Source organism: Babylonia areolata, chromosome 14, assembly GCF_041734735.1.
Source record: "Babylonia areolata isolate BAREFJ2019XMU chromosome 14, ASM4173473v1, whole genome shotgun sequence".
In the NCBI taxonomy this organism is placed as follows: Eukaryota; Metazoa; Mollusca; class Gastropoda; order Neogastropoda; family Buccinidae; genus Babylonia; species Babylonia areolata.
The window spans coordinates 6,179,396-6,206,895 of record NC_134889.1 but is presented as its reverse complement, the minus strand read 5'-3'; the positions used below and the strand labels follow the sequence as shown (position 1 = coordinate 6,206,895).

Genomic DNA, 27,500 nt, shown 5'->3' with positions numbered 1-27,500 from the left:
GTGATGGCCTTGTACCTGTTCTTTTTGGTATTCTTTGACTTTTCTGAGGATTTCCGATTTTCCTAGATGTAGGCCGCTCGTTGGTGTTGCGTTACCAGCAAGTCTGTCAGCTCGCTCATTTCCCTTAACACCTGCATGTCCCGGGCAGTATGACCATGTGAGTTTTTTAATCTGAAAGTTGCGCATTGCGTTATGCCACTCTGGGCTTCCCATTCCGTTTTCAATTTTCTGTATGAGGTTCATTGAGTCGGTTAGAATCATGGCATGTTGGTTTCCGGGCGTATGGAAGGACGATAGCCACTGGAGGGCATGTGTCACAGCTTCAACTTCCATCGTTAGGCTGGAGGTTGTGACTTTGTAGGCAGCATTCTCTTCCCAAATTGTTTTTCCATTTTGTTTCGCAGTGAATCCCCAGCCAGACTGGTCTTTGGTGACTGAGCCATCTGTGTATATGATGATGTCCTCTTCTTTACTGTCGGACCACCAGAACAATGAGCAGAGGAGGCCGCAACTGCATGATGGAGCTCTGTCTATCTGGAATAGAATTTGATTATGATGGAGACGGTGTTGGGCATCCCCACTCTCTCGGTCACGAGGGAATTTTGACAGTCGGCGTTGGAATAGTCCAGCACAAAGGGGCCAACTACCCCCCGTCCCCCCGCACCCCCTGGGCCATCCCAGCCCCCAAGGCTGCACTGACGGCACTAAGAGCCAGTACAGTCCTGCCTCCTAGTTTGAGAGTCGTAGTTCTTCAGAAAAAAAGCTAAGCTGTAAGTGACTTCCCCATCGCAGTGGAGAAAGCATTGATCATTCAGCTCTCACAGTTAGTCTGCTGTTGGCAAAACTGTAAGATGTTTAGCTGTGTGTCCCGTCGGACTGGCCTGGCAAAGACTCGATGACCACCAGTATCAGTATCAGTAGCTCAGTCACTGCGGCAAGGAGGCGTCACTGCGTTCGGTCAAACCCATATACGCTACACCACATCTGCCAAGCAGATGCCGCCTGACCAGCAGTGTAACCCAACGGAGCCCGTGACGACCATCACTAGTTGACGCAATTATTCCACTGAGAAGAAAAATGATAACAAGAACAAGTAAACTCCTTCTGTGGCATAAAAAAGACACAACAAAGATGATTCGTGTATTTCATGGGCCTGTTTATTACTCACTGTAAGTCTTGGGTGCAGTTTTGATTTCAATTACACACAACAGAGATTGTTTGTCAACTGATCCTCGGGTTTTAATATACTGCCCGATACAGTGCAGTACCGCTGCCCAAACAAATAATTACTCTGGCGAAACTGAAACGACCTCTACCAAGCTGGCAGCCGTGTCTAATTATATCTCCCATAGACTGCCTGCGTGCTGTCACCAACTGTTTCATGTGTATCGATCCAGTCAACCGACGACATGCCGACTCTGTCTGTTTCCACAACGAAACTTTCTCCCAATCCGAAACATGGTCGAAAGGCCCGCGCGCGCGTGTGCGTGCACAGTGTCAGCACACACACACACAGAGAGGGCCCACGTGACTTGTTGACGTCACACCCACGTTGTTCCCCCACACATCTCACCACGGCCGAAGAACACGCTTTAGTACGCGTGCAGCGCTGCAGTTCTTTCCTTTTTACGCGCGCTGTCGGGGGTGTCAGACGAAAAAGGCTGAAAGCCGCCAGTGGATCTCCTCCCTTTACCACATGGTCGAATCTCAGGAGGGCTGAATCTCAAACCGTCAACATCTTTTTCCAGGACTCTGAACTGAAACCCCGAAGTGTGTGAGTAAAACTCCTTTGAAAGCAGAAAACATGGCCACAGCAGACGACAAACCCCAGTCGGTAGAAATGGACCCGCTGTTCAACGCAGACGGCAAAAAGACCGACGATGATGGCAAGGAACCCGGGGCATCCGCCGCGACAGATGTTACAGTGGACACAGGAGGCAAGATCGAGCTCAAACAGAAGTTGTCGCTGGTCAACGGTATCACTGTTATCGTCGGCAGTATCATCGGCTCAGGCATCTTCGTTAGCCCGAAAGGTGTGTTGGCTGGCACCGGCAGCGTGGGTTTAGCTCTTGTAGTGTGGGTGCTGAGCGGCATCTATTCCATGATCGGTGCCTACTGTTACGCCGAACTGGGAACCGCTATCGTGCGATCTGGGGCTGATTATGCCTACCTGTTCGAAGCTTTCGGCCCGTTCCTGGCATTCCTGAGGTTGTGGGTAGAGTGCATGATTGTGCGACCTTGCTCCCAGGCCATTGTGGCGCTCACCTTTGCCTATTACGTCATCGAGCCTCTGTTTCCTGATTGTACCCAACCTGACGATGCTGTGCGGCTTCTGGCAGCGGTCTGCATCCGTGAGTAGTTTGTGTGTGTGTGTGTGTGTGTTCGTTTGCGCACGTGCGTCATCATATGTCAGTGTGTGTGTGTGTGTGTGTTCGTTTGCGCACGTGCATCATCATATCAGTGTCAACGTGTGTGTGTGTGTGTGTGCGCACGTGCGTCACCATATATATCAACGTGTGTGTGTGTGTGTTGTATAAACTCACAAATCCTGAACTGTTCCTTGCACGACATTCAGAGTAATGATAAAATAACACTTGTCGGACAAGTGACACCCGGTGGTGTGTTTTTTATGAACAACCAACAGGACACATGTCACTGTCACCGCGGTACCAAGTGGCATTTTAGCGATACTCTTGCATACATGTGTTTATGCTGACAGGTTTATGATCGTGACTGCTAACCCCCTGCTCCTGCCCCCCCCCCCCCCACCCCCCTGTCTGTCTCGCCCTCTCTCTCCGTGTCAGTATATAAGTCAGACTTAATACTCTTGTCAGACATAAAACCAACCAAATGACAAAAACAAAGTGGAAAAAAAATGTTCCCAGAAAGGGGGGTGGGGGGGAGCCATTTTCCAGTATGACCAGTCGCTACTGATGCAATCTTTTTAACGCTGAACAGACGACGGCCGTTAATACTTATCACCCGTGTCCAGTTACGATAGCACTCGAACATGCTGAGAAACCACTCCTGCACTGAGGGCCATGCATGCCACGTGGTTGTAAATCAATATGGCCGACCAAGCAGTCGCTCCCGCCGACGATCGAGATGGCTTGCCATCAGTGTAACACGGCTTTGGTAGAAAATTCGCGAGTAATACGGCCAGCCAACGTGAACTCGGGAGACTGGTTTTTAAAACTCCCGAGAAATCATGGGGGTTGGATACGCATACAGTGCATGAGTCAGTCACGTTTTCTATGATAATAACAGTAGTGTGCTGGATCGTTGTTAGGCTAGACTTAAGCGTGTTGCTTCTAGTTCTCCGACCGTTGGCCAGTCCGTTCCCTCACTTGCCAAAGCTGTGAGAGTTTGCTTTGAGAAATAAATCGTGTTGGCATGCTTGTTCGTGGGTTTTTTTGTTTTTGTTTTTGTTTTCCCACTGGAATTCACCCAACCTGAATGCCTGTAAGTGTGTTTGGCTGTGTTTTTGTACCCAGGCCCCATTTGGTTTGGAGTGGGTGGGTGTGTGGGTGTGGGTGTGTGTGGGTATTTCGTGTCGGCGGGGACGCCAGTCTGTTGTTAGGATTGTGATGATGCAATCAGCGGTAAGACGGCGGCCTTGGCTTCTGTTGTCTGCTGAGTGCCAAAGTGCGTCCGGTTATTTTGATTTTAATATTTGTTTGGATTAAGCATGGATTTTGCATTGGCGAAAAATACGAACGGTACACAACAATGGCATTTCTTACAAAGATTAAAAAAGAAAAAAAAAAAAGAAAAAAAGGAGAAGTTTGTTTGGAGTCGTTGCTTTGTTTAAAATTACACCTCAGTTCTCTCTCTCTCTCTGTCTCTCTCTCTCTCTCTCTCTCTCTGTCTCTCTCTCTCTCTCTCTCTCTCTCTGTGTCTCTCTCTCTTACGTTGCTTTGTTTTTGAACTGCAGGGGTTTTTTTTTTCGAGTCGCTGCTTTGCTAATAAAAAGCTGAAACTGTCTTTGCTGCTTTGTTTATAAAACACTGATTGCTTTTGTTTATTATAAAAGGTTGGGGTTGCCTCTTGTTGGTTTTGTTGTTGTTTGTTTGTTTGTTCTTTCAGTTATTCTTTCCTCACTTTTCCAGTTCTTCATTCTTTCTTTCTTTTCTTCCTTCCTTCCTTTTCTCTACATGTGGATGGATGATCAAGCCATATAGAAGCCTGTTTACACAGCTTTTTATTTATTTATTTATTTATTTTTAATATTTTTTTTTAAAGCTGGTTTTCAAGTGTGTGTGATTTTTTTAAATTATTTTTTTTTATACCTCCGGAATGAACATTTCCTCGTTTATTCAATAGGAGTGGCGGCGTTCCATACCATGGCTTCAGTCACGTGCTATGTTGTGTTGTGCTGTGTTGTGTTATGTTGTGTTGCCAGGCCGCGCTGCACTCCTGTCAGTTGATACTGAGATGACGCAAGCGGGATGTTTATACTTGTGTATGGCTTGTCAGTTCTCGTTTGTAGACTTCTGTGTGTGTGTGTGTGTGTGTCTCAACTTGTCTGTCTGTCTCTCACAAACACACACACACACATTCATGAGTCTCCCTGTTCTGTGCATGTGTGTGTGTGTGTGTGTTTTCCCGCTATAAGTCTGTCCGCTTCTGTATGTTAAAAAAAAAAAAAAAAAAAAAAAAATCCCGCCAAGAAAAAAAAAAAATCAAATCCAGCACGCAGGCTTTGTTGTAGCAGGACGGCCCTGGTAAAGAGAAGTAGACGTATACTATACATGTGTGAGTGCATTCGTGAAAGAGAGACAGACACCAGAGACAGAGAGACATGGAGAGAGAGAGAGAGAGAGAGAGAGGGGGGGGGGGGGGGGGGGGCGATGGATGGCCGTCGCACACTAAAGAGCTTCTTACTATGATCCTTTGAGTGTTTGTGCCAAAACCGCGCGTCTTGCCTGCTGAGCTGTTCACGGTCTCACGGGACGGTAGTAGTCCGGAAGGTCTTTTCCTTTGTTCTGCATGGTGGGTTAAAAAAAAAAAAAAAAGAGAAAAAGAAAAAAAGAAAAATGACGGTGGCGGGAAACTTTTTTTTTTTAAGGTCAAAGACGCCGCGTTGTTAGCTGTTCAGATTTCGGTGATGATGGCGCTACTGTATAATACGGGTGCGAGAGGTGGTGGTTAGTGGTGGGTTGGGGTGGGTGGGCGAGGTAGAGTAATGGGACTTAGGTTCCATGAATCGTGTTTCGCTTCAGTCAGTACTGACCTCTTTTTTTTTTTTTTTTTTTTTTTTTTTTTTGTTGTAAACTGCCTTCCGCTTTCCTCCCTCTCTTTTCTCATGTTTCACAGCAGCCCCCTGCCCCCTCTCCCCTCTCCTCTCTCCCCCTCCACACACACACACACCAACCACTCCCAGTCCCAAGCTCCCCCCCCACCCCACCCCCACACCAACCATTCCCCAGCTCCCCTTCCCCCCTCGCCCCCTGCCCCCCCCCCACCCTCCCGCCCCCGTCCCCCCACCAACCACTCCCCAGCTTCCCCCCTCCGCTCCGGGAGGGGGGGGTGGTGACCCTGAAGAGCCAATCCGCTGACAGGTTCTCTGACCCCACAACGACTGTTTGAAAGAGAGAAAGAGAGAGAGAGAGAGAGAGAGAAAAACAAGGAAAGAAAAAAAAAAGGAAGAGAAAACAAGAAAGGAGAAGAGAGAGAGAGAGGGGAAAAAAAAAGATTAAAGGGTCTGTCCCCATGGCCGGTTCACATTCACCGGGGACAGACAAATCATATTCAGTGTGTCTTGGGGGCTCGGCAGTATGGGCATTGGAAGGCAGACAGGGGCCCCAACCGTATGGGTGAGTTTTACGACCTACAGGCCTTTCGCTTTTCATAAAACTGAGGCAAACTGTTCGTCGCTGTGGTCTTCTTTTTCCGTGAGGGGTGGTGTGGTGTGGTGTGGTGTGGTGTGGTCGAGGCGTTGGTCCTGGGGGCCCGGTCCACTCCTTCTGCCGTTTGACAACCTCCCCCTGCTATGCCTCGGTATCGAAGTCAGGTAACCCACTCACACAACCTGGGTGGAGTGGGGAAATTCGGAGTGAAGTACCTTCCCCCCCCCCCCCCCCCAGGACACGACCCCAGTGCCGAAATGCCCGGCGCGCCGCGAACGCTGATCCGTCGCTGGTAAAAACACTGGATCTGAAATTTGTCCACTGACGCCTGACCTGGCGACTCAGCCTAGGCGTCTGCGACTACGACTACACCCTGAATAATCTTAGTGCTCTGTTCGTTTCTTTTATCATTATTAGTATTATCATCATTATTATTACTGTTGTTATTATTATTATCATCATTTTTTAAAATATTATTAATGTTATCATCATCATCATCATTATTATTATTATTATTATCATATCATAATCATCATCATTATTATTATATTTTTTCAAGCGTCCAGTTTTAGAGTGATGCATGCGTGTGAATGACTGGTGCGAAAGCGCTTTGGTTTGTCTCTGCACAAGATTCAGCGTTATATAAATGTAGTAATTATTAATTATTATATTATTCTTAATATTATTAATGTTCTTTTTTATGTTCTTCCCAGCGTTGGCCTTATCATAGCAGCAGTAACAGTTAATAAAAAAAAAATATATATATAAAACGCAAACTTCTCGGAGCGCGTACGTTGAGTGGAGAGTCCTTGCCCAGAGTTCCTTTACCGGTGAATAACTTCAGCTTAGAACAATACATTCCCCCCCCCCCCCCCCCCCACAATCTTCTCCGGTAACCTAACCGTTTACCGGCGTGCGCGCTACCCCAAAAGATAAGTCGTGTGCACCTGCTGGAATGTTTCGCGGTAGTCACTTAGTCAGTGCGAGGAAAGGAATCTCCCGACGCAATTGTGTGTGCGCATTTCAAACACGTGTGTCAGTGTGTGTTGTAACGTCGCTCGCTCTCTCTCTCTGTGTGCGTTTTTGTGTACGAGTATTCGCCCGTGAAGCCCAAGGCGGATGAAGAAAAGGCGAAAAGGGGAAAAAGAAAGGCGAGATAAATAGAGAGAGAGAGACAGAGACAGAGAGAGACAGAGGGAAGCGGGCATCCGGTTTTACGAAAGCGTTGGTGGTATATGTCAGCACTTATAGGTCTTTGCTGGTTATGATAACAATATCAGTCGACCGTATTTGTAGCCTATAGCTAAGTCCTCATTCCCGGGAAAGATTTTTTCTGGACTCATTTACGATTGGGGGGAGTGGGCTTCTACTACGAAGCACACAGCCTCCACTTAACCTCTTCTTTAGTACTACCACCCATACGCATGCACACACACACGTAATCTCTCTCTCGCGCACAGACAGACAGACAGACAGACAGACACACACACACACACACACACACACACACACACACACACACACACACACACACACACACAGAGTGACACACACGCACCCACACATGTACCCACAAATGCACACACAGAGACACAAACACACACACACACTCACTCACTCACTCACTTACTCACATAACACACACATCAGTGTACAAAGGCGCGCACACATACACACATACACACACCACACACACTCCACCCCCACCCCCACTCTTACCCGTCAACCACGCCCATGCCCCCCCCCCCACCCCCCTGACCCACACCCCCACTCCCCTACACACCTTCCCAGCGACATAAAACCAAAAGTCTTCTCATTTTTCAGTGTGTAGCAGTAGTGGTATAGTGGGTTGCACGGAACAGACAGTGATTGCATCAGCGTGTATACAGGAGCAACAGGACCGCGGCTAGCGAAAGGCCGCTCCCCTCCAGCAACCATTGGTCGACAGCCGACCATATAGAGCTGCTGGCTTCTGTTAGCTGTTTGCTGACCAGCCTCGGGTCGCGCGAACACAGCGGCTTGGAAGGAGGGGGGAGAGGGGAGGTGGGGCGTCAGTAGCCGTGTGTCTGTGTCTGTGTGTCTGTGTCTGTGTGTGTGTGCGAGCAAGCATGCACCACGTGGTCTCAGATGGACAGACGCACGTAAACAGAGAGAGAGAGAGAGAGAGAGAGAGGCAGGCAGGCAGGCAGGCAGATAGACAGACAGACACGCACACACACACACACACACACACACACACACACACACACACACACACACTCACTCACTCACTCTCTGACTCACTGACTGACTCACACACACACACACACACACACTCACTTGACAATGAAAAGACGTTAAAGTAAAGAAAGAAACACACACACACACACACACACACACACACACACACACACACACACACACACACACACACACACACAGCATGTCTGTCTATACTACCCGGAAGAAGGCGCCAAACTGTTCTGTATACCACACATAATCATGACCTACCTCCTCCCCCACCCCACCCCCACCCCCCACATCCCACACACTTACACACGCCTGCCTACCCCCCACCCGCACACCCCTGCCCCCCTCGTTTCGTGTCAAAGTCGTCGCTTTGTTGACAGGAACACGGGCCATTGTGAAAATGTGATAATTAGCCACGGACGTAGTCAATTTCAAGTACAGTTTTTTTGTTTTGTTTTTATAATTTTTTTTTTTAAGAATGAGCGTTGAGGTCCCCCCCCCCCCCCCTCTTTTTTTTTAAGATCGTTGGTGTTCAATGGTGTTTTTGTTTGTTTGTTGTTGTTTTGTGTGTGTGTGTGTGAGAGAGAGAGAGAGAGTGTGTGTGTGTGAGAGAGTGTGTGTGTGTGTGAGAGGGAGAGAGTGTGTGTGAGGGAGAGAGAGAGAGAGATGTGTGTGTGTGAGGGAGAGAGAGAGAGAGAGAGTGTGTGTGAGGGAGAGAGAGAGAGATGTGTGTGTGTGTGTGAGGGAGAGAGAGAGAGAGAGATGTGTGTGTGAGAGAGAGAGAGAGAGTGTGTGTGTGTGTGTGAGGGAGAGAGAGAGAGATGTGTGTGTGTGAGAGAGGGAGAGAGAGAGAGACAGAGAGAGTGTGTGTGTGTGAGGGAGAGAGAGAGAGAGTGTGTGTGTGTGTGAGAGAGGGAGAGAGAGTGTGTGTGTGTGTGAGGGAGAGAGAGATGTGTGTGTGTGTGAGGGAGAGAGAGAGAGATGTGTGTGTGTGTGAGAGAGAGAGAGTGTGTGTGTGTGTGTGAGGGAGAGAGAGAGAGAGAGTGTGCGTGTGTGTGAGGGAGAGAGAGAGAGATGTGTGTGTGTGTGTGTGTGTGTGAGAGAGAGAGAGACAGAGAGAGTGTGTGTTCACGTCATCATTACACGCCTGACGAATTAAGCGGACGTACGACAAAACAGCATGATGCAACCTTGTAGCAATGGGGAATTTAAACTTTTTTTATATATATTTTTTATCATTATTTCCAGTTTTAGTCATTCTCAAAAGGATGATGCAACACAACCACAACCACAGCCATAGCCACAGCCGCCGTCAACTTGGCTATGAGACGGCTAGTAATGAATAATTCTCTGTGTATGTGTGGGTGTGTGTGTGAGAGAGAGAGAGAGAGAGAGTGTGTGAGAGTGGTGTACGTGTGTGTGTGTGTGTGTGTGTGTGTGTGTCTGTGTGTGTGTGGACAGTGTTTCATCATCCAGCACAGAACGCAGTCCTGCGCCACACGACGTCACGGATTACAAAGCTTTAAAAAAAAAAAAAAAAAAAAAAGAAAATTCCCCGTAGCCATGAACGGCCACAGGGGGTCGGTGGTGGGGGTGGGGGGGTCCCGGGGGTAGGGGGGAGGGGCAGTGACTTAAAATCCGCTGTATCAATCCATTCTAGGGGCTCGGCATTTTATTGGAAGCAGAACCCCCCCCCCCCCCCCGCCCCCTCCACTTCCTCTCCCCACCCCCACCCCAGCAACCCAGCTCGCTCTCTCTCTTTCTGTTCCGCCGCTTTTTGTCAAGTTTTTAACTCACTCAGTACGGCCAGTCCTCTCTTCTCCTCTACACAGACCCCTCGGATGTCCAGTGGGTGTCTGAATGACCCAAACCTTTAGCTTCCGTCGTCAGAACTGTGGTATTCTTTGTCAACATTCACCGTCTTCAGTATAAGAGCCTTCCGCTTGCAATATTTTGATGATGGTAGTTGGGGTGAAACGCTGTTAACGTCGTCTCTTTCGCCGTTCGTATGGAGAGAGTTAACCTTCTTTTCTTTCTCCGACCCGCGAAAGCCAAACCTGTGTCAGTACACCCATTCACGTCTGGGTGGTGGTGGTGGTGGTGTGGGGTGAAGGGAAAGTAGGATTAAAGTGCGTATCCCAAGGACACACACACACACACATACACGCACGCACGCACGCACACACGCATACGCACGCACGCACACACACACACACACTACCACACACACACACACACACACACACACACGCGCACACACACACACACACGCACGCGCGCGCGCGCACACACACACACACATACACACACACACTACCACACACACACACACACACACACACACACACTACCATACACACACACACTACCAAAAACACACACACAGACACACACACACACACACACACACACACACACTACCACACATGCACACACACGCACGCGCACACACACACACACACACACACACACACACTACCACACATGCACACACACACACACACACTACCACACACACACACACACACACACTAACACACACACACACACACACACTACCACACATGCACACAAACACACACACACACGCACGCACACACACACACACACACACACACACACACACACACACACACACACACACACTACCACACACACACACACGCACACACACACACACACTACCACACACACACACACACACACACACACACACACAACATGCCCAGGAGGGGCGTTGAACCCAACCCTGATCTCCTGTGAAACACTGGAGTGCCCTATAGTGATTACACCGCATATTGCCTTAATCTACGTCTCGATCATAATAATAAGTCCATCGCTAAACCGATTCCCCGACGGCGCGACCAAGGTTACCGAATTAAAGTTTCTAAAAAAAAAAAAAAAAAAAAAAAAAAATCTGTGGAGGTGTGGTGTTTTGAATTGGTATGGGGGCTCGGCGTTTTATTCGAGAGGTTACGGTATTGTGCGGTATTATAACCACAAAGGGTCTCAGTTCACTTTCATAGCGTGTCGTTGGTGGTACGAAGATTTGTATTTGTATTAATTGTATTTCTTTTTTATCACAACAGATTTCTCTGTGTGAAATTCGGGCTGCTCTCCCCAGGGAGAGCGCGTCGCTACACTACAGCGCCACCCCACCCCCCACACCCCCTTTTTTTGTATTTTTTCCTGCGTGCAGTTTTATTTGTTTTTCCACATCGATGGTTATGAAGTAGAAAACAGTTTCAGGACTTTTTTTGTTGTTGTTGTTGCTGCTGCTGCTCCCCCCCCCTCCCCCGCCCCCCGCCCACCCACACACACACCCTTCTCTTCGCTGGTCAGAGATTGGAGTGTTTCTTTCTTGGAAATGGTGTAGTTCTGGGATGTAGCTGTTGTGTCGTGGATGTAATATGGGTACTGTTGGGGATGAGTTTCATTTTGTTTTAGAACGTCCCCAAAACACTGTAATTCGAAATAAATTGATAGCACATAAATGTAAATCATATACGTGTCAGTGTTCGCTTTATGCAGTTTATTCAGTGCTGGGAGGAAAACACAGCTTAAATCTAAGTAAATTCATAAAACTTGGAAAGGTTGTGTAACTTTTGTTACATCGAAAACATACTTGTCAGTATGTGTAAGTTTGATTTGTTTTGTTGCAAATCATTATCATTAGCGCGCGCGCGCGTGTGTGTGTGCGTGCGTGGGTGTGCGTTTTTGCGTGTTTCGGAGACATCGTTGGACTGAAGTGATTCGATGAGTATGTATTGTTATTGTATCCTCCACGCCCCCCGAAGGGGCAAAAGGATTAATTTTTGTTTTGTTGTTGAATCTTTGAATCTTTCGCGTGTGACGTGTTGAGTGCTATTGACGATCATGGATGGTTTCAGATATTTATCATCGTTTCTGGTCGTGTGTGTGTGTGTGTGTGTGCATGTCACACATGATGTGTTTGTGTGTGTGTGTGTGTGTTGATCAGTTGTTTTTAGTCATCACAGTGCAAACGCGAACACACACACACACACACACACACACACACACACACACACACACACAAACAAAGAGAGAGACTTAAAAGTAGGGCATGGCTAATGAGCCTCTTACGTACGATACTAGCTGTGACGAACAACAACAAATGTCATTGTACCAGTTGACGGCCAGCCAATTTTTTTTTTTTTTTTCTTTTTTCTTTTTTTAAAACACGATTGACGGGGAAGAGAATTACATTGCAGAGTTGCTTTTTTTTTTTCTTCTTTTTCTTTTTTTTCTTTCTTTTTCCGTGTGAAGCAAGTTGTCGAATAAGTTGGGTGTTGGGCCTTTATGGTATGAAATTGACCCACGTCACTCCAATGTACTGGACTGTTAGTGTACGTGTTACTCGTGAGATTTTGCGGTGTTCTTTTTTGGTTGTCACCTGCTTTAAAGTTATGTTGTTTTGAAGAATATGGATTGATTGAAAAAGTATGTATTCGTGTGTGCGTGTGTGGTGGGATGGGTGTGTGTGTGTGTGTGTGTGTGTGTGTGTGTGTGTGAGGGGTGGGGGGGGGGAGGGAGGGTGTGTGTCCAGGAGGGATTTCAAATCAGTTTCATCCATACCCTATACCATTCTTACCATACCGTCAAAACGCCTGTCTGGTTGTCTGTTGACGGGCGCAATAGCCGAGTGGTTAAAGCGTTGGACTTTCAATCTGAGGGTCCCGGGTTCGAATCACGGTGACGGCGCCTGGTGGGTAAAAGGGTGGAGATTTTTCCGATCTCCCAGGTCAACATATGTGCAGACTTGCTAGTGCCTGAACCCCCTTCGTGTGTATATGCAAGCAGAAGATCAAATACGCACGTTAAAGATCCTGTAATCCATGTCAGCGTTCGGTGGGTTATGGAAACAAGAACATACCCAGCATGCACACCCCCGAAAACGGAGTATGGCTGCCTACATGGGGGGGGGGGGGGGGGGGGGTAAAAACGGTCATACACGTTAAAGCCCACTCGTGTGTATACGAGTGAACGCAGAAGAAGAAGAAGAAGTTGTCTGTCTGTCTCCCCCCCCCCCTCTCTCTCTCTCTCTCTCCTTATCTCTTCTTCTGCCTGTCTGTCTGCCTCTCTGTCTCCTTCACCCTTTCTCTCCCTGTCAGTCTGTTTCTCTGTCTCTCCCGTTCTCTCTCTCTCTGTCTCTGTCTCTCGCCCCCCCCCCCCCACCTCCCGCATCCCCACCCCACTCTCTCTCTCACACACAGCCATGCACGCGCTTATTACGTATTCACACAAACATGCGCTCTCTGTGTCTCTCTTTCTCTCTGGTTATTCCACTGTCTCTGTCTCTCTGTCTTTGTCTCTGTCTGTTTTTCTCTCTGTCTCTCTCTCTCTCTGTCTCTGTGTGTGTGTGTCTGTCTGTCTCTGTCTCTCTGTCTCTGTGTGTGTGTGTGTGTGTGTGTGTGTGTGTCTCTAAAAAAAAAAGAAGTTTGTTTGGAGTCGTTGCTTTGTTTAAAATGACACCTCACTTGTCTCTCTCTCACTCTCCTCTTTGTCTCTCTGTCTGTCTCTCTGTCTCTCTCTGTCTCTGTCTGTCTCTCTCTGTCTCTGTCTCTGTCTCTCTCTGTCTCTGTGTCTCTCTGTCTCTCTCTCTCTCTCTCTCTAGCAGTAATCAGATTTGCAGGCCTGACCAAGCGGAGACGGTTTTGGACGGAAAATCGGCTTTTGTGTCGGGGCCAACTGAAATAAGTCGCTTGGCTCTGTGTGTGTGTGTGTGTGTGTGTGTGTGTGTGTGTGTGTGTAGGCGCGATACTTCCATCATAACTGTAGACCCGGAGTTCCAGAGGAACAGCTTGACCCCCCCAGAACTCTTTGCAAATTCTGCACGCGTTCGATGTGTAAAAACGTCGTTCATGAAACCAAACCAGTGTGCTGATTCGTCGGTGTCCGCGGCGCATCCGGTTCATACACACACACACACACACACACACATACGCGCGCGCGTACACACATACAGACACACACACACACACACACACACACAGACGCACACACACACACACCTGACATCTCCATACACACACACACACACACACACACACACACACACACACACACACACACACACACCATCTGCCCGCCCCCACCACCCCTGCCCCCAACCCCCACCTCCCCGTTTGGAAAACAACGGGATCTCTCTCTCTCTCTCTCTCGATATATATATATATATATATATATGTGTGTGTGTGTGTGTGTGTGTTTTACGTGTGTGCGTGTTTTGTCAGTGTGTCTGTGTGTATACGATACTTGACATTAAGGTGTGTGTGTGTGTGTGTGTGTGTGTGTGTGTGTGTGATGTATGCCGGGAGAAAAGTGGCCAGACAGGGAGCCAGCCGAGAATGGCCCCGAGGGTAAAAGACAGCATGGGGGGGTTAGTTGTAGGGTGTGACACCGGGAGACGCAGATCGATAGCCGCTGTCACGATTTCTCTCTTTCTCTGTGTGTGTGTGTGTGTGTCTCTCCTTTCGCTCTCTCTCTCTGTGTCTCTCCCCCCTCTCTCTCTCACTCCTCTCTCTCCTTTCGCTCTCTCTCTCTCCTTTCGCTCTCTCTCTCTCCTCTCTCTCTCTCCTTTCGCTCTCTCTCTCTCCTCTGTCTCTCTCTGTCTCTCTCTCTCTCTCACTCCTCTCCTTTCGCTGTCTCTCTCTCTCCCCCTCTCTCTCTCTCTCTCTGTCTCTCTCTCACTCCTCTCCTTTCGCTCTCTCTCTCTCTCTCTCCTCTGTCTCTGTCTCTCTCTCTCTCTCACTCCTCTCTCTCCTTTCGCTCTCTCTCTCTCCTTTCGCTCTCTCTCTCTCCTCTCTCTCTCTCCTTTCGCTCTCTCTCTCGCTCTCTCTCTCCTCTCTCTCTCTCCTTTCGCTCTCTCTCTCTCCTCTGTCTCTCTCTCCTCTCTCTCTCTCTCTCTCTCTCTCCTCTCCTTTCGCTCTCTCTCTCCTCTCTCTCTCTCCTTTCTCTCTCTCTCTCTCTCTTCGTTGTGCCTTTTTGTCTCACACCTACACACACACACACATATATATATTCTATTATTATTAGCAGTAGTATGAATAAGATGATGCTGATTGAAGTTGTGTACCTTGTGGATGGAGAGAGTTAGCACTGTTTACCGTTCGTTAATACTTTTGGCCTTCTTGTTTATTGATTATCATTGCTATTGTTGTTGTTGGTATTATTATTATTATTATTATTATCATCATCATCATCATTATTGTTGTTGTTGTTGTAGTGGTTATTTTAAGCCTGAGCGCAGCCAGTTGTCGTTACGTCAGCGGCAGTCTCCGTTACATCACAGCTCTGCAGTCGTTCCAGGAACTGGTTGCTTGTTGGTTCTGACTGGCGTCGCGCCCATCCGCTATTAATTAATCAAACGCGCTATGTATGTGTGTAATTAATTAATTAATTAAGCGAAGCGAATTGACAGGTCTACTGTAAGCGCGCGCGCGCGCGCCAGGATGTGCTCTCAGATGCGTGCGTGCGCGCAGGGTAGGCAGGCATACACACACACACACACACACACACACACACACACACACACACACACACACACACACACACACACACAGTGACACACACACACAGATTCACACACACACACACACACACACACACACACAGGGGGAGAGTGGAGAGTGAGATTGTTTGGGGAGAGTGAGATTGCTGGGTGAGAGTGGATTGTGAGATTGTTGGGGGAGAGTGGAGAGTGCGATTGTTGGGGGAGAGGGGGAGAGTGAGATTGTTGGGGGAGAGTGAGATTGCGAAAGGGAGGGAGAAGGGGCAGTACTGTGTGTGTGCTTGCGTGCGAGAGAGAGAGAGAGAGAGAGAGGGGGGGGAGGCCGTAGTGGGCGGTTGAAATCAACAGAATAATAACATCTCACAACAGCCAAACTGTTTAAACACCCAGTTGGCGAGAAACAAACACACCTGTCTTCCCCTAAAGCCACCTGTTCCAGCCCTTCCGCCTTGGAAGAAGAACAATAATAAATAATTGTTAGAAGGGTCGCCATCTTGTTTGCTGACAGGAAGGGTTTAAGAGTCATCTCTTTGTACACACGAACAGCCATGCACGTGCTCACACACACACAAACAAAAGCACACACTCTCTCTCTCTCTCTTTCTCATGTCTCGGTCTGTCTGTCTGTCTGTCTCACACACACACAGACACACACACACACACACACACACACACACACACACACACACACGCATACACACACACACACACACACTCTCTCTCTCTCTCTCTGTCACACACACACACACACACACACACACACATACACTCTCTCTCTCTCTCACACACACATACACACACACAAACACACACGCACTTTCTCTCTGTGTCACACACACACACATACACACACACACTCTCTCTCTCTCCCTTTCTCTCTCTCTCTCTCCTTCACACATACAAACGCTGTCCCCCTTTCTCCCCTCTCTCTTCCTCGACTCCCCCCCCCCCACCCCCCCCCCCCCCCACACACACAGACGACACAACACCACCACAACAGACAGAGCAGAGCGGAAACTGCAGTTGACACTCATTCAACAAACGAAGGCAAACACAGACACCACACACACTCTTCACCATCAAACACACACACACACACAGCCAACACACACACACACACACACACACACACACACACACACACACACACACACACACACCACACACACACACACACACACACACACACACACCACACACACACACACACACACACACACACTGAGACACACGGATAGAAGCACACACAGAGAGACCGACCGACAGACAGACAGACACACACACACACACACACACACACACACACACACACACACACACACTGAGACACACACACACACACACACACACACACACACACACACACACAGATAGAAGCACACACAGAGACACACACACAGACAGACACACTCACACACACACACACACACACACACACACACACACACACACACACACACACACACACTGAGACACACAGATAGAAGCACACACACACACACACACACACACACACACACACACACACACACACACACACACACACACACACACACACACGACAAACCGTCTTGTTGCTCAGGGGTTGCATCAGTGTACACTGAGTCACTTTCACCTGCGCTTTGACCACGTGACCACCAAGGTGAAGGTCAGGCATGAGGTGAAGAGGAGGTCACGGTTTTAACTCCTACCCACCGCCACCCACCCTCTCTCCACATGTGGTCTCTGCAGTATCTCTGTGTGTGTTGTGGTTTCGCTTCACTGATCGGAGAAGAATTCGAGGGTGTGGGAGAGGGGGGAGGGGGGGGGGATAACTTTGTTTCTTTGTCTGCACGTGTATTTTAGTTTTACATGTGTTGTGTGTTTGTGGTATTGTGCTCTGTGTATGTGTGTGGCGTTGTGCTGTGTGTGTATGTGTGTGTGTGTGTGTGTGTGTGCACGCGCTAATAAGAGGGAGAGGTGTATGGTTTCAAAAAATAGGAGTATATATAAAATCTCTCTCTGTCTCTGTAGATAGATAGATAGATAGATAACATTCATTTCATGATATGAAGTCAGATTGAAGTCCTTCGAAATTGGATTCTGATCACAGTGACGGGATCTGTGTGTGTGTGTGTGTGTGTGTGTGTATCATGTGGATATACATGATTTGTCATTGTTCGATAAAATTACTGTGTGTGTGTTTGTGTGTGTGTGTGTTTCGAACTGGAAAAAACAACAACAAACAACACAGGACTATGCCGTCAGAAAATTCACGTCACAACGCGTCACCGTGGTATTAAACACGTCACTTCCTCCCCATTTCTCTTCTAGTCACAGCATCAGGACTCCAGATTTCAATGAAGCGTCCTGCTCCCTTATGTCGTTAAATCGGCGAACCCACTTGTTTCTGTCCCCCCCCCTCCCTCTCCCGCATCCCCCCCGCCCCCCCCCCCCCCCCCCACCGCCCATCCCCGTCTCCTCCCTTACCCACCCTCTTCTTCAGACGACACAGCGACAGGCAGGGGAGATAAATATAACTCCAGCTGTCGCGCAGTCTGTTAACTCCCTTTGCCCCCCCCCCACCCCCCCCACCCCCTGGATCATTCAGAAGAGCACGTCGCCAGTATTGATTTCCTGGACAAAAAAAAAAAAAAAGAAAAGAAAAGAAAAAAGCAAGCAATTAGGAAAATGGAGTCGTTCCACAGTGTGTTGTCGTCACACGGCATTAGAAAACGAGAAACAGCAATTTTTTTTTCTTCCTCCCTGATTTTCCTGAGTCAGTAGACCAGAGTGTGGCTGCCTACATGGCGGGGTGAAAACGGTCATACACGTAAAAGCTCACTCGAGGTGGTTTCTGAAGGGAGTAGCGTAAGTTGTAGAGGTAATTCAGGGCTTTGTTATTTTATTTATTTATTTTTTTTTTTAAATGTGGTAATTAATTCTGCAAAGATTATTGTAGTTACGAGTTTTGTCTGACTGTTTGTTACCGGCTGTTTTGCAGCTAACCATTACGCCAGTAGTCCCAATATGCTACTAGTCCGTTGCGGCACAGGTCCGTTATGCTGTCACACACAAGTCCACTATGCAACTGGTCCGTTATACTACGACACAAGCCCAGTATGCCACAGGTCCGTTATGGTCCGTTATTCTACATCACAAGTCCATTATGCCACTGGTCCGTTATTCTACATCACAAGTCCATTATGCCACTGGTCCGTTATGGTCCGTTATTCTACATCACAAGTCCATTATGCCACAGGTCCGTTTTACTACGACACTAGTCCCTTATGCTACAGGTCCGTTATACTAGCTACTGACACTAGCCCCTTATGCCACAGGTCCGTTATACTAGCTACTAACACTAGCCCCTTAAGCCACAGGTCCGTTATACTAGCTACTAACGCTAGTCCCTTATGCTACAGGTCCGGTATACTAGCTACTAACACTAGCCCTTTATGCTACAGGTCCGTTATACTAGCTACTAACACTAATCCCTTATGCTACAGGTCCGGTATACTAGCTACTAACACTAGTCCCTTATGCTACAGGTCCGTTATACTAGCTACTGACACTAGCCCCTTATGCTACAGGTCCGTTATACTAGCTACTAACACTAGCCCCTTATGCCACAGGTCCGTTATACTAGCTACTAACACTAGCCCCTTAAGCCACAGGTCCGTTATACTAGCTACTAACACTAGTCCCTTATGCTACAGGTCCGTTATACTAGTTACTAACGCTAGTCCCTTATGCTACAGGTCCGTTATACTAGCTACTAACACTAGCCCCTTATGCTACAGGTCCGGTATACTAGCTACTAACACTAGCCCTTTATGCTACAGGTCCGTTATACTAGCTACTAACACTAATCCCTTATGCTACAGGTCCGTTATACTAGTTACTAACGCTAGTCCCTTATGCTACAGGTCCGTTATACTAGCTACTAACACTAGCCCCTTATGCTACAGGTCCGGTATACTACAAGTCCATTATGCCACAGGTCCGTTATACAAGTCCATTATGCCACAGGTCCGTTATACTACAAGTCCGTTATGCCACAGGTCCGTTATACTACAAGTCCGTTATGCCACAGGTCCGTTATACTACAAGTCTGTTATGCCACAGGTCCGTTATACTACAAGTCCGTAATGCCACAGGTCCGTTATACTACAAGTCTGTTTTGCCACAGGTCCGTTATACTACAAGTCCGTTATGCCACAGGTCCGTTATACTACAAGTCCGTTATGCCACAGGTCCGTTACACTACAAGTTCGTTATGCCACAGGTCCGTTATACTACAAGTCTGTTATGCCACAGGTCCGTTATACTACAAGTCCGTTATGCCACAGGTCCGTTATACTACAAGTCTGTTATGCCACAGGTCCGTTATACTACAAGTCCGTTATGCCACAGGTCCGTTATACTACAAGTCCGTAATGCCACAGGTCCGTTATACTACAAGTCTGTTTTGCCACAGGTCCGTTATACCACAAGTCCGTTATACCACTGGTCCGTTTATGTACACATGTGCCGTGGCAGGCAAACGGGTGTCACAGTCTCACATGGTGACGCATGTTGTTTGTTCGGATGATATATTATGCTTGCAGTGGTCAACTGCTCGCTCAGGAACCCTCCGTCCTAAAGCTAATTGTTCTCACTCTCCATGTTGTCCCTTGGGGTTGGGGGTTAAATTGTGTGTGTGTGTGTGTGTGTGTGTGTGTGTGTGTGTGTGAGTGATTGGTAGATTAGGTTCGTTGCTGAAGGCTTTTGCTCTCTCTCTCTCTCTCTCTCTCTCTCTCTCTCTCTCTCTCTCTCGTGTGTGTGTGTGTGTGTGTGTGTGTGTGTGTGTGTGTGTGAGTGAGTGAGTGTGTGTGTGTGTGTGTGTGTGTGTGAGTGATTGGTAGATTAGGTTCGTTGCTAAAGGCTTTTGCTCTCTCTCTCTCTCTCTCTCTCTCTCTCTCTCTCTCTCGTGTGTTTGTGTGTGTGTGTGTGTGTGTGTGTGTGTGTGTGTGTGATTGGTAGATTAGGTTCGTTGCTGAAGGCTTTTGCTCTCTCTCTCTCTCTCTCTCTCTCTCTCTCTCTCGTGTGTTTGTGTGTGTGTGTGTGTGTGTGTGTGTGTGTGTGTGTGTGTGTGTGAGTGATTGGTAGATTAGGTTCGTTGCTGAAGGCTTTTGCTCTCTCTCTCTCTCTCTCTCTCTCTCTCCCTCTCTCTCGTGTGTGGTAGATTAGGTTCGTTGCTAAAGGCTTTTGCTCTCTCTCTCTCTCTCTCTCTCTCTCTCTCTCTCTCGTGTGTGTGTGTGTGTGTGTGTGTGTGTGTGTGTGTGTGTGTGTGTGTGTGTGCCCGTCGGTGTTTCTCCGTTGCTGCAGAAAGCAGTACCACAATTCTCCAGAGACCTGACCTGACTGGCTTTAAAACTGCAGTTCACTCTGACATCGGGCTGTTACTTGTGGGGTCCATTGTTCGCCAGGCCTGATAGGGGGGGAGATTGGTCGGTAGATTAGGTTCGTCGCTAAAGGCTTTTGCTCTCTCATGTCTGTATGTGAGTGTGTGTGTGTGTGTGTGTGTGTGTGTGTGGTAGGTTGGGTTCGTAGTTGAATGCTTTTGCTCTCTGTGCGTGTGTGTGTTTGTGTGTATGTGTGTGTGCGCGCGTGCGTGTTGAGTGCAGTACAATACGATAAATACAACACGGCACAATATAGCACAGCACAGTACAATGTGATGATGTTCGTCCTTCGGATTCGGAGACAGCCATGGCTTCAAAAAAAAAAAAAAAAAAAAAAAAAAAATCACGTGGAAGATCGGTGGCTTTGGGTCCGGAGGTGACTGATGAGGCCGATCCGGGCCCTTGAAGGCTGGCCCACATGGGGGGGGACACAAGTGGGTGGGTGCTGTCGTGGCAGTGGATGCTGCTCGGGCAGCATTGACAATACTGGCAATACACTAGGGCATAGTACAGTACAGCACAAAACAGCACACACCACAGCACAATACTGTTCAACACAAAACAGCACACACCACATCACAATACTGTTCAACACAAAACAGCACACACCACATCACAATACTGTTCAACACAAAACAGCACACACCACATCACAATACTGTTCAACACAAAACAGCACACCACATCACAGTACTGTTCAACACAAAACAGCACACACCACATCACAGTACTGTTCAACACAAAACAGCACACACCACATCACAGTACTGTTCAACACAAAACAGCACACCACATCACAGTACTGTTCAACACAAAACAGCACACACCACATCACAGTACTGTTCAACACAAAACAGCACACACCACATCACAGTACTGTTCAACACAAAACAGCACACACCACATCACAGTACTGTTCAACACAAAACAGCACACACCACATCACAGTACTGTTCAACACAAAACAGCACACACCACATCACAGTACTGTTCAACACAAAACAGCACACACCACATCACAGTACTGTTCAACACAAAACAGCACACACCACATCACAGTACTGTTCAACACAAAACAGCACACACCACAGCACAATACTGTTCAACACAAAACAGCACACACCACAGCACAATACTGTTCAACACAAAACAGCACACACCACAGCACAATTCTGTTCAACACAAAACAACACACACCACATCACAACATTGTTCAACACAAAACAGCACACACCACAGCACAATACTGTTCAACACAAAACAGCACACACCACAGCACAATACTGTTCAACACAAAACAGCACACACCACAGCACAATTCTGTTCAACACAAAACAACACACACCACATCACAACATTGTTCAACACAAAACAGCACACACCACATCACAGTACTGTTCAACACAAAACAGCACACACCACATCACAGTACTTTTCAACACAAAACAGCACACACCACATCACAATACTGTTCAACACAAAACAGCACACACCACATCACAGTACTGTTCAACACAAAACAGCACACACCACATCACAGTACTGTTCAACACAAAACAGCACACACCACATCACAATACTGTTCAACACAAAACAGCACACACCACATCACAACACTGTTCAACACAAAACAGCACACACCACATCACAATACTGTTCAACACAAAACAGCACACACCACATCACAGTTCTGTTCAACACAAAACAGCACACACCACATCACAATACTGTTCAACACAAAACAACACACACCACATCACAATACTGTTCAACACAAAACAGCACACACCACATCACAGTACTGTTCAACACAAAACAGCACACACCACATCACAGTACTGTTCAACACAAAACAGCACACACCACATCACAACACTGTTCAACACAAAACAGCACACACCACATCACAATACTGTTCAACACAAAACAGCACACACCACATCACAATACTGTTCAACACAAAACAGCACACACCACATCACAACACTGTTCAACACAAAACAACACACACCACATCACAATACTGTTCAACACAAAACAGCACACACCACATCACAGTACTGTTCAACACAAAACAGCACACACCACATCACAGTACTGTTCAACACAAAACAGCACACACCACAGCACAACATTGTTCAACACAAAACAGCACACACCACATCACAACATTGTTCAACACAAAACAGCACACACCACATCACAATACTGTTCAACACAAAACAGCACACACCACATCACAGTACTGTTCAACACAAAACAGCACACACCACATCACAATACTGTTCAACACAAAACAACACACACCACATCACAGTACTGTTCAACACAAAACAACACACACCACATCACAGTACTGTTCAACACAAAACAGCACACACCACATCACAATACTGTTCAACACAAAACAGCACACACCACATCACAACATTGTTCAACACAAAACAGCACACACCACAGCACAACATTGTTCAACACAAAACAGCACACACCACATCACAGTACTGTTCAACACAAAACAGCACACACCACATCACAACATTGTTCAACACAAAACAGCACACACCACATCACAACATTGTTCAACACAAAACAGCACACACCACATCACAATACTGTTCAACACAAAACAGCACACACCACATCACAATTCTGTTCAACACAAAACAGCACACACCACATCACAATACTGTTCAACACAAAACAGCACACACCACATCACAGTACTGTTCAACACAAAACAGCACACACCACATCACAGTTCTGTTCAACACAAAACAGCACACACCACATCACAGTTCTGTTCAACACAAAACAGCACACACCACATCACAGTACTGTTCAACACAAAACAGCACACACCACATCACAGTACTGTTCAACACAAAACAGCACACACCACATCACAGTACTGTTCAACACAAAACAGCACACACCACATCACAATACTGTTCAACACAAAACAGCACACACCACATCACAGTACTGTTCAACACAAAACAGCACACACCACATCACAGTACTGTTCAACACAAAACAGCACACACCACATCACAATACTGTTCAACACAAAACAGCACACACCACATCACAGTACTGTTCAACACAAAACAGCACACACCACATCACAGTACTGTTCAACACAAAACAGCACACACCACATCACAACATTGTTCAACACAAAATAGCACACACCACATCACAACATTGTTCAACACAAAATAGCACACACCACATCACAACATTGTTCAACACAAAATAGCACACACCACAGCACAATACTGTTCAACACAAAACAGCACACACCACATCACAACATTGTTCAACACAAAACAGCACACACCGCAGCACAGTACGACACACTACAGTACACACATACAACACAACGCAACACACCACAATAAACTACTCGACAGAGCATTCGCCACGATTATATATATATATATATATGTGTGTGTGTGTGTGTGTGTGTGTGTGTGTGTGTGTGTGTTCAAGAGTCCTTAGTTAATACGGTTAACTCACTCCGTACGGCCAGTCCTCTCTTCTCCTCTACACAGACCCCTCGGATGTCCAGTGGGTGTCTGAATGACCCAACCTTTAGCTTCCGTCGTCAGAATTGTGGTATTCTTTGTCAACATTCACGTCTTCAGTATAAGAGCCTTCCGCTTGGAATATTTTGATGATGTTTATTGGGGTGAAACGCTGTTAACGTCGTCTCTTTTGCCGTTCGTACGGAAAGAGTTAATACAGTTCGATACACTATGCCTCTGCATGTGTGACAGCCCACACAGACCTTACGTAACAGACTCAGCCCCCCTCACCCCCACTGTCCAGCCCATCTGTCGTTAGGTTCCCCATGGAGACTTGTCGATGACCACAGCCGTTCAAACGTTCCTGATAGTTGTGGACTCCATCCGTTATTATTATAATCATGGTGGATGTGTTGGCCAAGCGGGTAATAATAACGCGTCCGCCAAGGAAGTAGGCGAGAGAATGTGAGCGCGCTGGTTCGAAATCCACAGTTGCCGCCAGTTTTTTTGTTTGTTTTTTTTCTTTCCCACCCCTTGCGCTACTGGACTACTGGAGTAGTGGTATTGGACGCCGAGTCGTTCGGATGAGACGATAATCCGAGCTGTCGTGTGCAGCATTCACGAAAACACTTGGAACACACACACACACACACACACACACACACACACACACACACACACACACACACACACACACACACACACACACACACACACACACGTGTGCTTAGCCTACACGTGCATACAAATTCTCTCTTCCACTTTCTCTCTCTGTCCGTCTGTCTCTGACAGAGTTTCTCTCTCTCTCTCTCTCTGTCCGTCTGTCTCTGACCATAGACACTAGAATTCCCTAGATACTAGTGTCTTTGCTCTGACAAGAGTTTCTCTCTGTCTCTCAGGGTCTCTCTCTGTCTCTCTGTGTCTCTGTCTCTCAAAACTGTCAAGCGTGCCAGCACCTCTGCTGTTGTATACAACGTTCTCTCTCTCTCTCTCTCTTTGACTCTTTATCAAGCAGCCGTGTTGTTGTTGTCGTGTGTGTGTGTCTCCTGTTGTGTGCATGTGACTGACGGCCTGACCCACATAATGTGGTGACGTCAAATCCTGCCCATTCACCTTGCGGACGTCACGATGGGACGACCTTGACCCCTCGTGCCGAAGGGCAGTCGATCACTCCTGCACCGACAGCTCCGCTATTCGTGAACATGTGCACGCGACAGTTCTCTGGTTCTCTCTCTTTTTTCGTTTTCGTTTATTTTTTTTTTCTTTATTTTTTCTTCTTCTTTTTCTCTTTTATGGGGCCTAACATAATGCGCATAGCATTAAGGATTGGTGGCCAGACAGAAGATGGAAGGAGAGAGAGGGAGAAGGAAAGGAGAGAGAGAGAGAGAGAGAGAGAGAGAGAGAGAGAGAGATTGTGTGTGTTTGTGTATGTGTGTGTGTGAGAGAGAGAGAGTGTGTGTGTGTGAGAGAGAGAGAGAGAGAGAGTGTGTGTGTGAGAGAGAGAGTGTGTGTGTGTGTGAGGGAGAGAGAGAGAGAGAGAGAGAGAGATGTGTGTGAGAGTGAGTGAGTGTGTGTGTGAGCGGGAGAGAGAGAAAGAGAGAGAGAGATGTGTGAGAGAGAGAGAGTGTGTGTGTGTGTAAGAGAGAGAGAGATGTGTGAGAGAGAGAGAGAGAGAGAGAGAGAGAGAGAGAGATTGTGTGTGTGTGAGAGAGAGAGTGTGTGTGTGTGTGTGAGGGAGAGAGAAAGAGAAAGATGTGTGAGAGAGAGTGTGTGTGTGTGTGAGAGAGAGAGAGAGAGAGAGAGAGAGAGAGCGCGTGTGCGCCCCCCTGTGGATTATTTATGTGCCCCAGCAACTTCGCCGTCGGGCAGTTTATGATTTGTGTCTCTGTTCATGATCACTGTGTGTGTGTGTGTGTGTGACTGTCTGTGTCTGTCTCTCTCCCTCTGTGTGTGTGTGTGTGTGTGTGTGTGTGTGAGACTGTGTCTGTCTCTCTCCCTCTGTGTGTGTGTGTGTGTGTGTGTGTGTGTGTGTGAGACTGTGTCTGTCTCTCTCCCTCTGTGTGTGTGTGTGTGTGTGTAGAGAGAGAGAGAGAGAGTGGAAGGGTGAAAGTGTGTGTACGTACGTGTGTGTGTGTGTGTGTGTGTTTGAATGTATAGACAGGAGTGTGTGTGTGTGTGTCGACGGAGACGTGAAGAGCAGCTTGGGAAGCCTTTTGAATGTACTGGGCAGAAAAAGAAAACAGTAGAGGGTGTAAACCATAAAGATACGTGTTCAAAATATATGGTTTGAGCTGAGCGGGGTGACCCCCTCCCTCATCCCCTAGCCTCCCCCCCCCCTCCCAAGTGGAGTGATGGCCTAGAGGTAACGCGTCCGCCTAGGAAGCGAGAGAATCTGAGCGCGCTGGTTCGAATCACGGCTCAGCCGCCGATATTTTCTCATATCCCCCTCCACTAGACATTGAGTGGTGGTCTGGACGCTGGTCATTCGGATGAGACGATAAACCGATGTCTCGTGTGCAGCGTGCACTTAGCGCACGTAAAAGAACCCACGGCAACAAAAGGGTTGTTCCTGGAAAAATTGTGTATAAAAGTCCACTTCGATAGGAATTAATAAAACTGCACGCAGAGGGAGGGGGGTGGGGGGGGGGCTGTAGTGTAGCGACGCGCTGTCCCTGGGGAGAGCAGCCCGAATTTCACACAGAGAAATATGTTGTGATAAAAATAATAAATAAAATAAGATAAAAAAAAAAAAAAACAAAACAAAAAAAATCCAAAAACAGCTGTCGCATAGTCCTGTGTTGGTGGGAGATGTGTATGTGTGTGTGTGTGTCGGGGTGTGTGTGTGTGGGGGAGAGCTGGGGATCAACTAAAGCACAATTGATTGCTGTACGGGTGTGTTACAGCTGAGAGAGAGAGAAGGATGGGAGTGAAATTG

General features: G+C 47.5%; 1 protein-coding gene across 1 annotated transcript in view; it reads left to right on the top strand.

The window, feature by feature from the left end:
- The first annotated feature begins 1,560 nt into the window (after nt 1-1,560).
- Nucleotides 1,561-27,500, top strand: part of LOC143289770 (large neutral amino acids transporter small subunit 2-like) — a 98,482-nt gene continuing 72,542 nt past the window's right edge. The window contains exon 1 of the mRNA XM_076598886.1: nt 1,561-2,351. Coding sequence (XP_076455001.1) covers nt 1,805-2,351 — 547 coding nt within the window. The 5' untranslated portion in view covers nt 1,561-1,804. The remainder of the gene's footprint in view (nt 2,352-27,500) is intronic.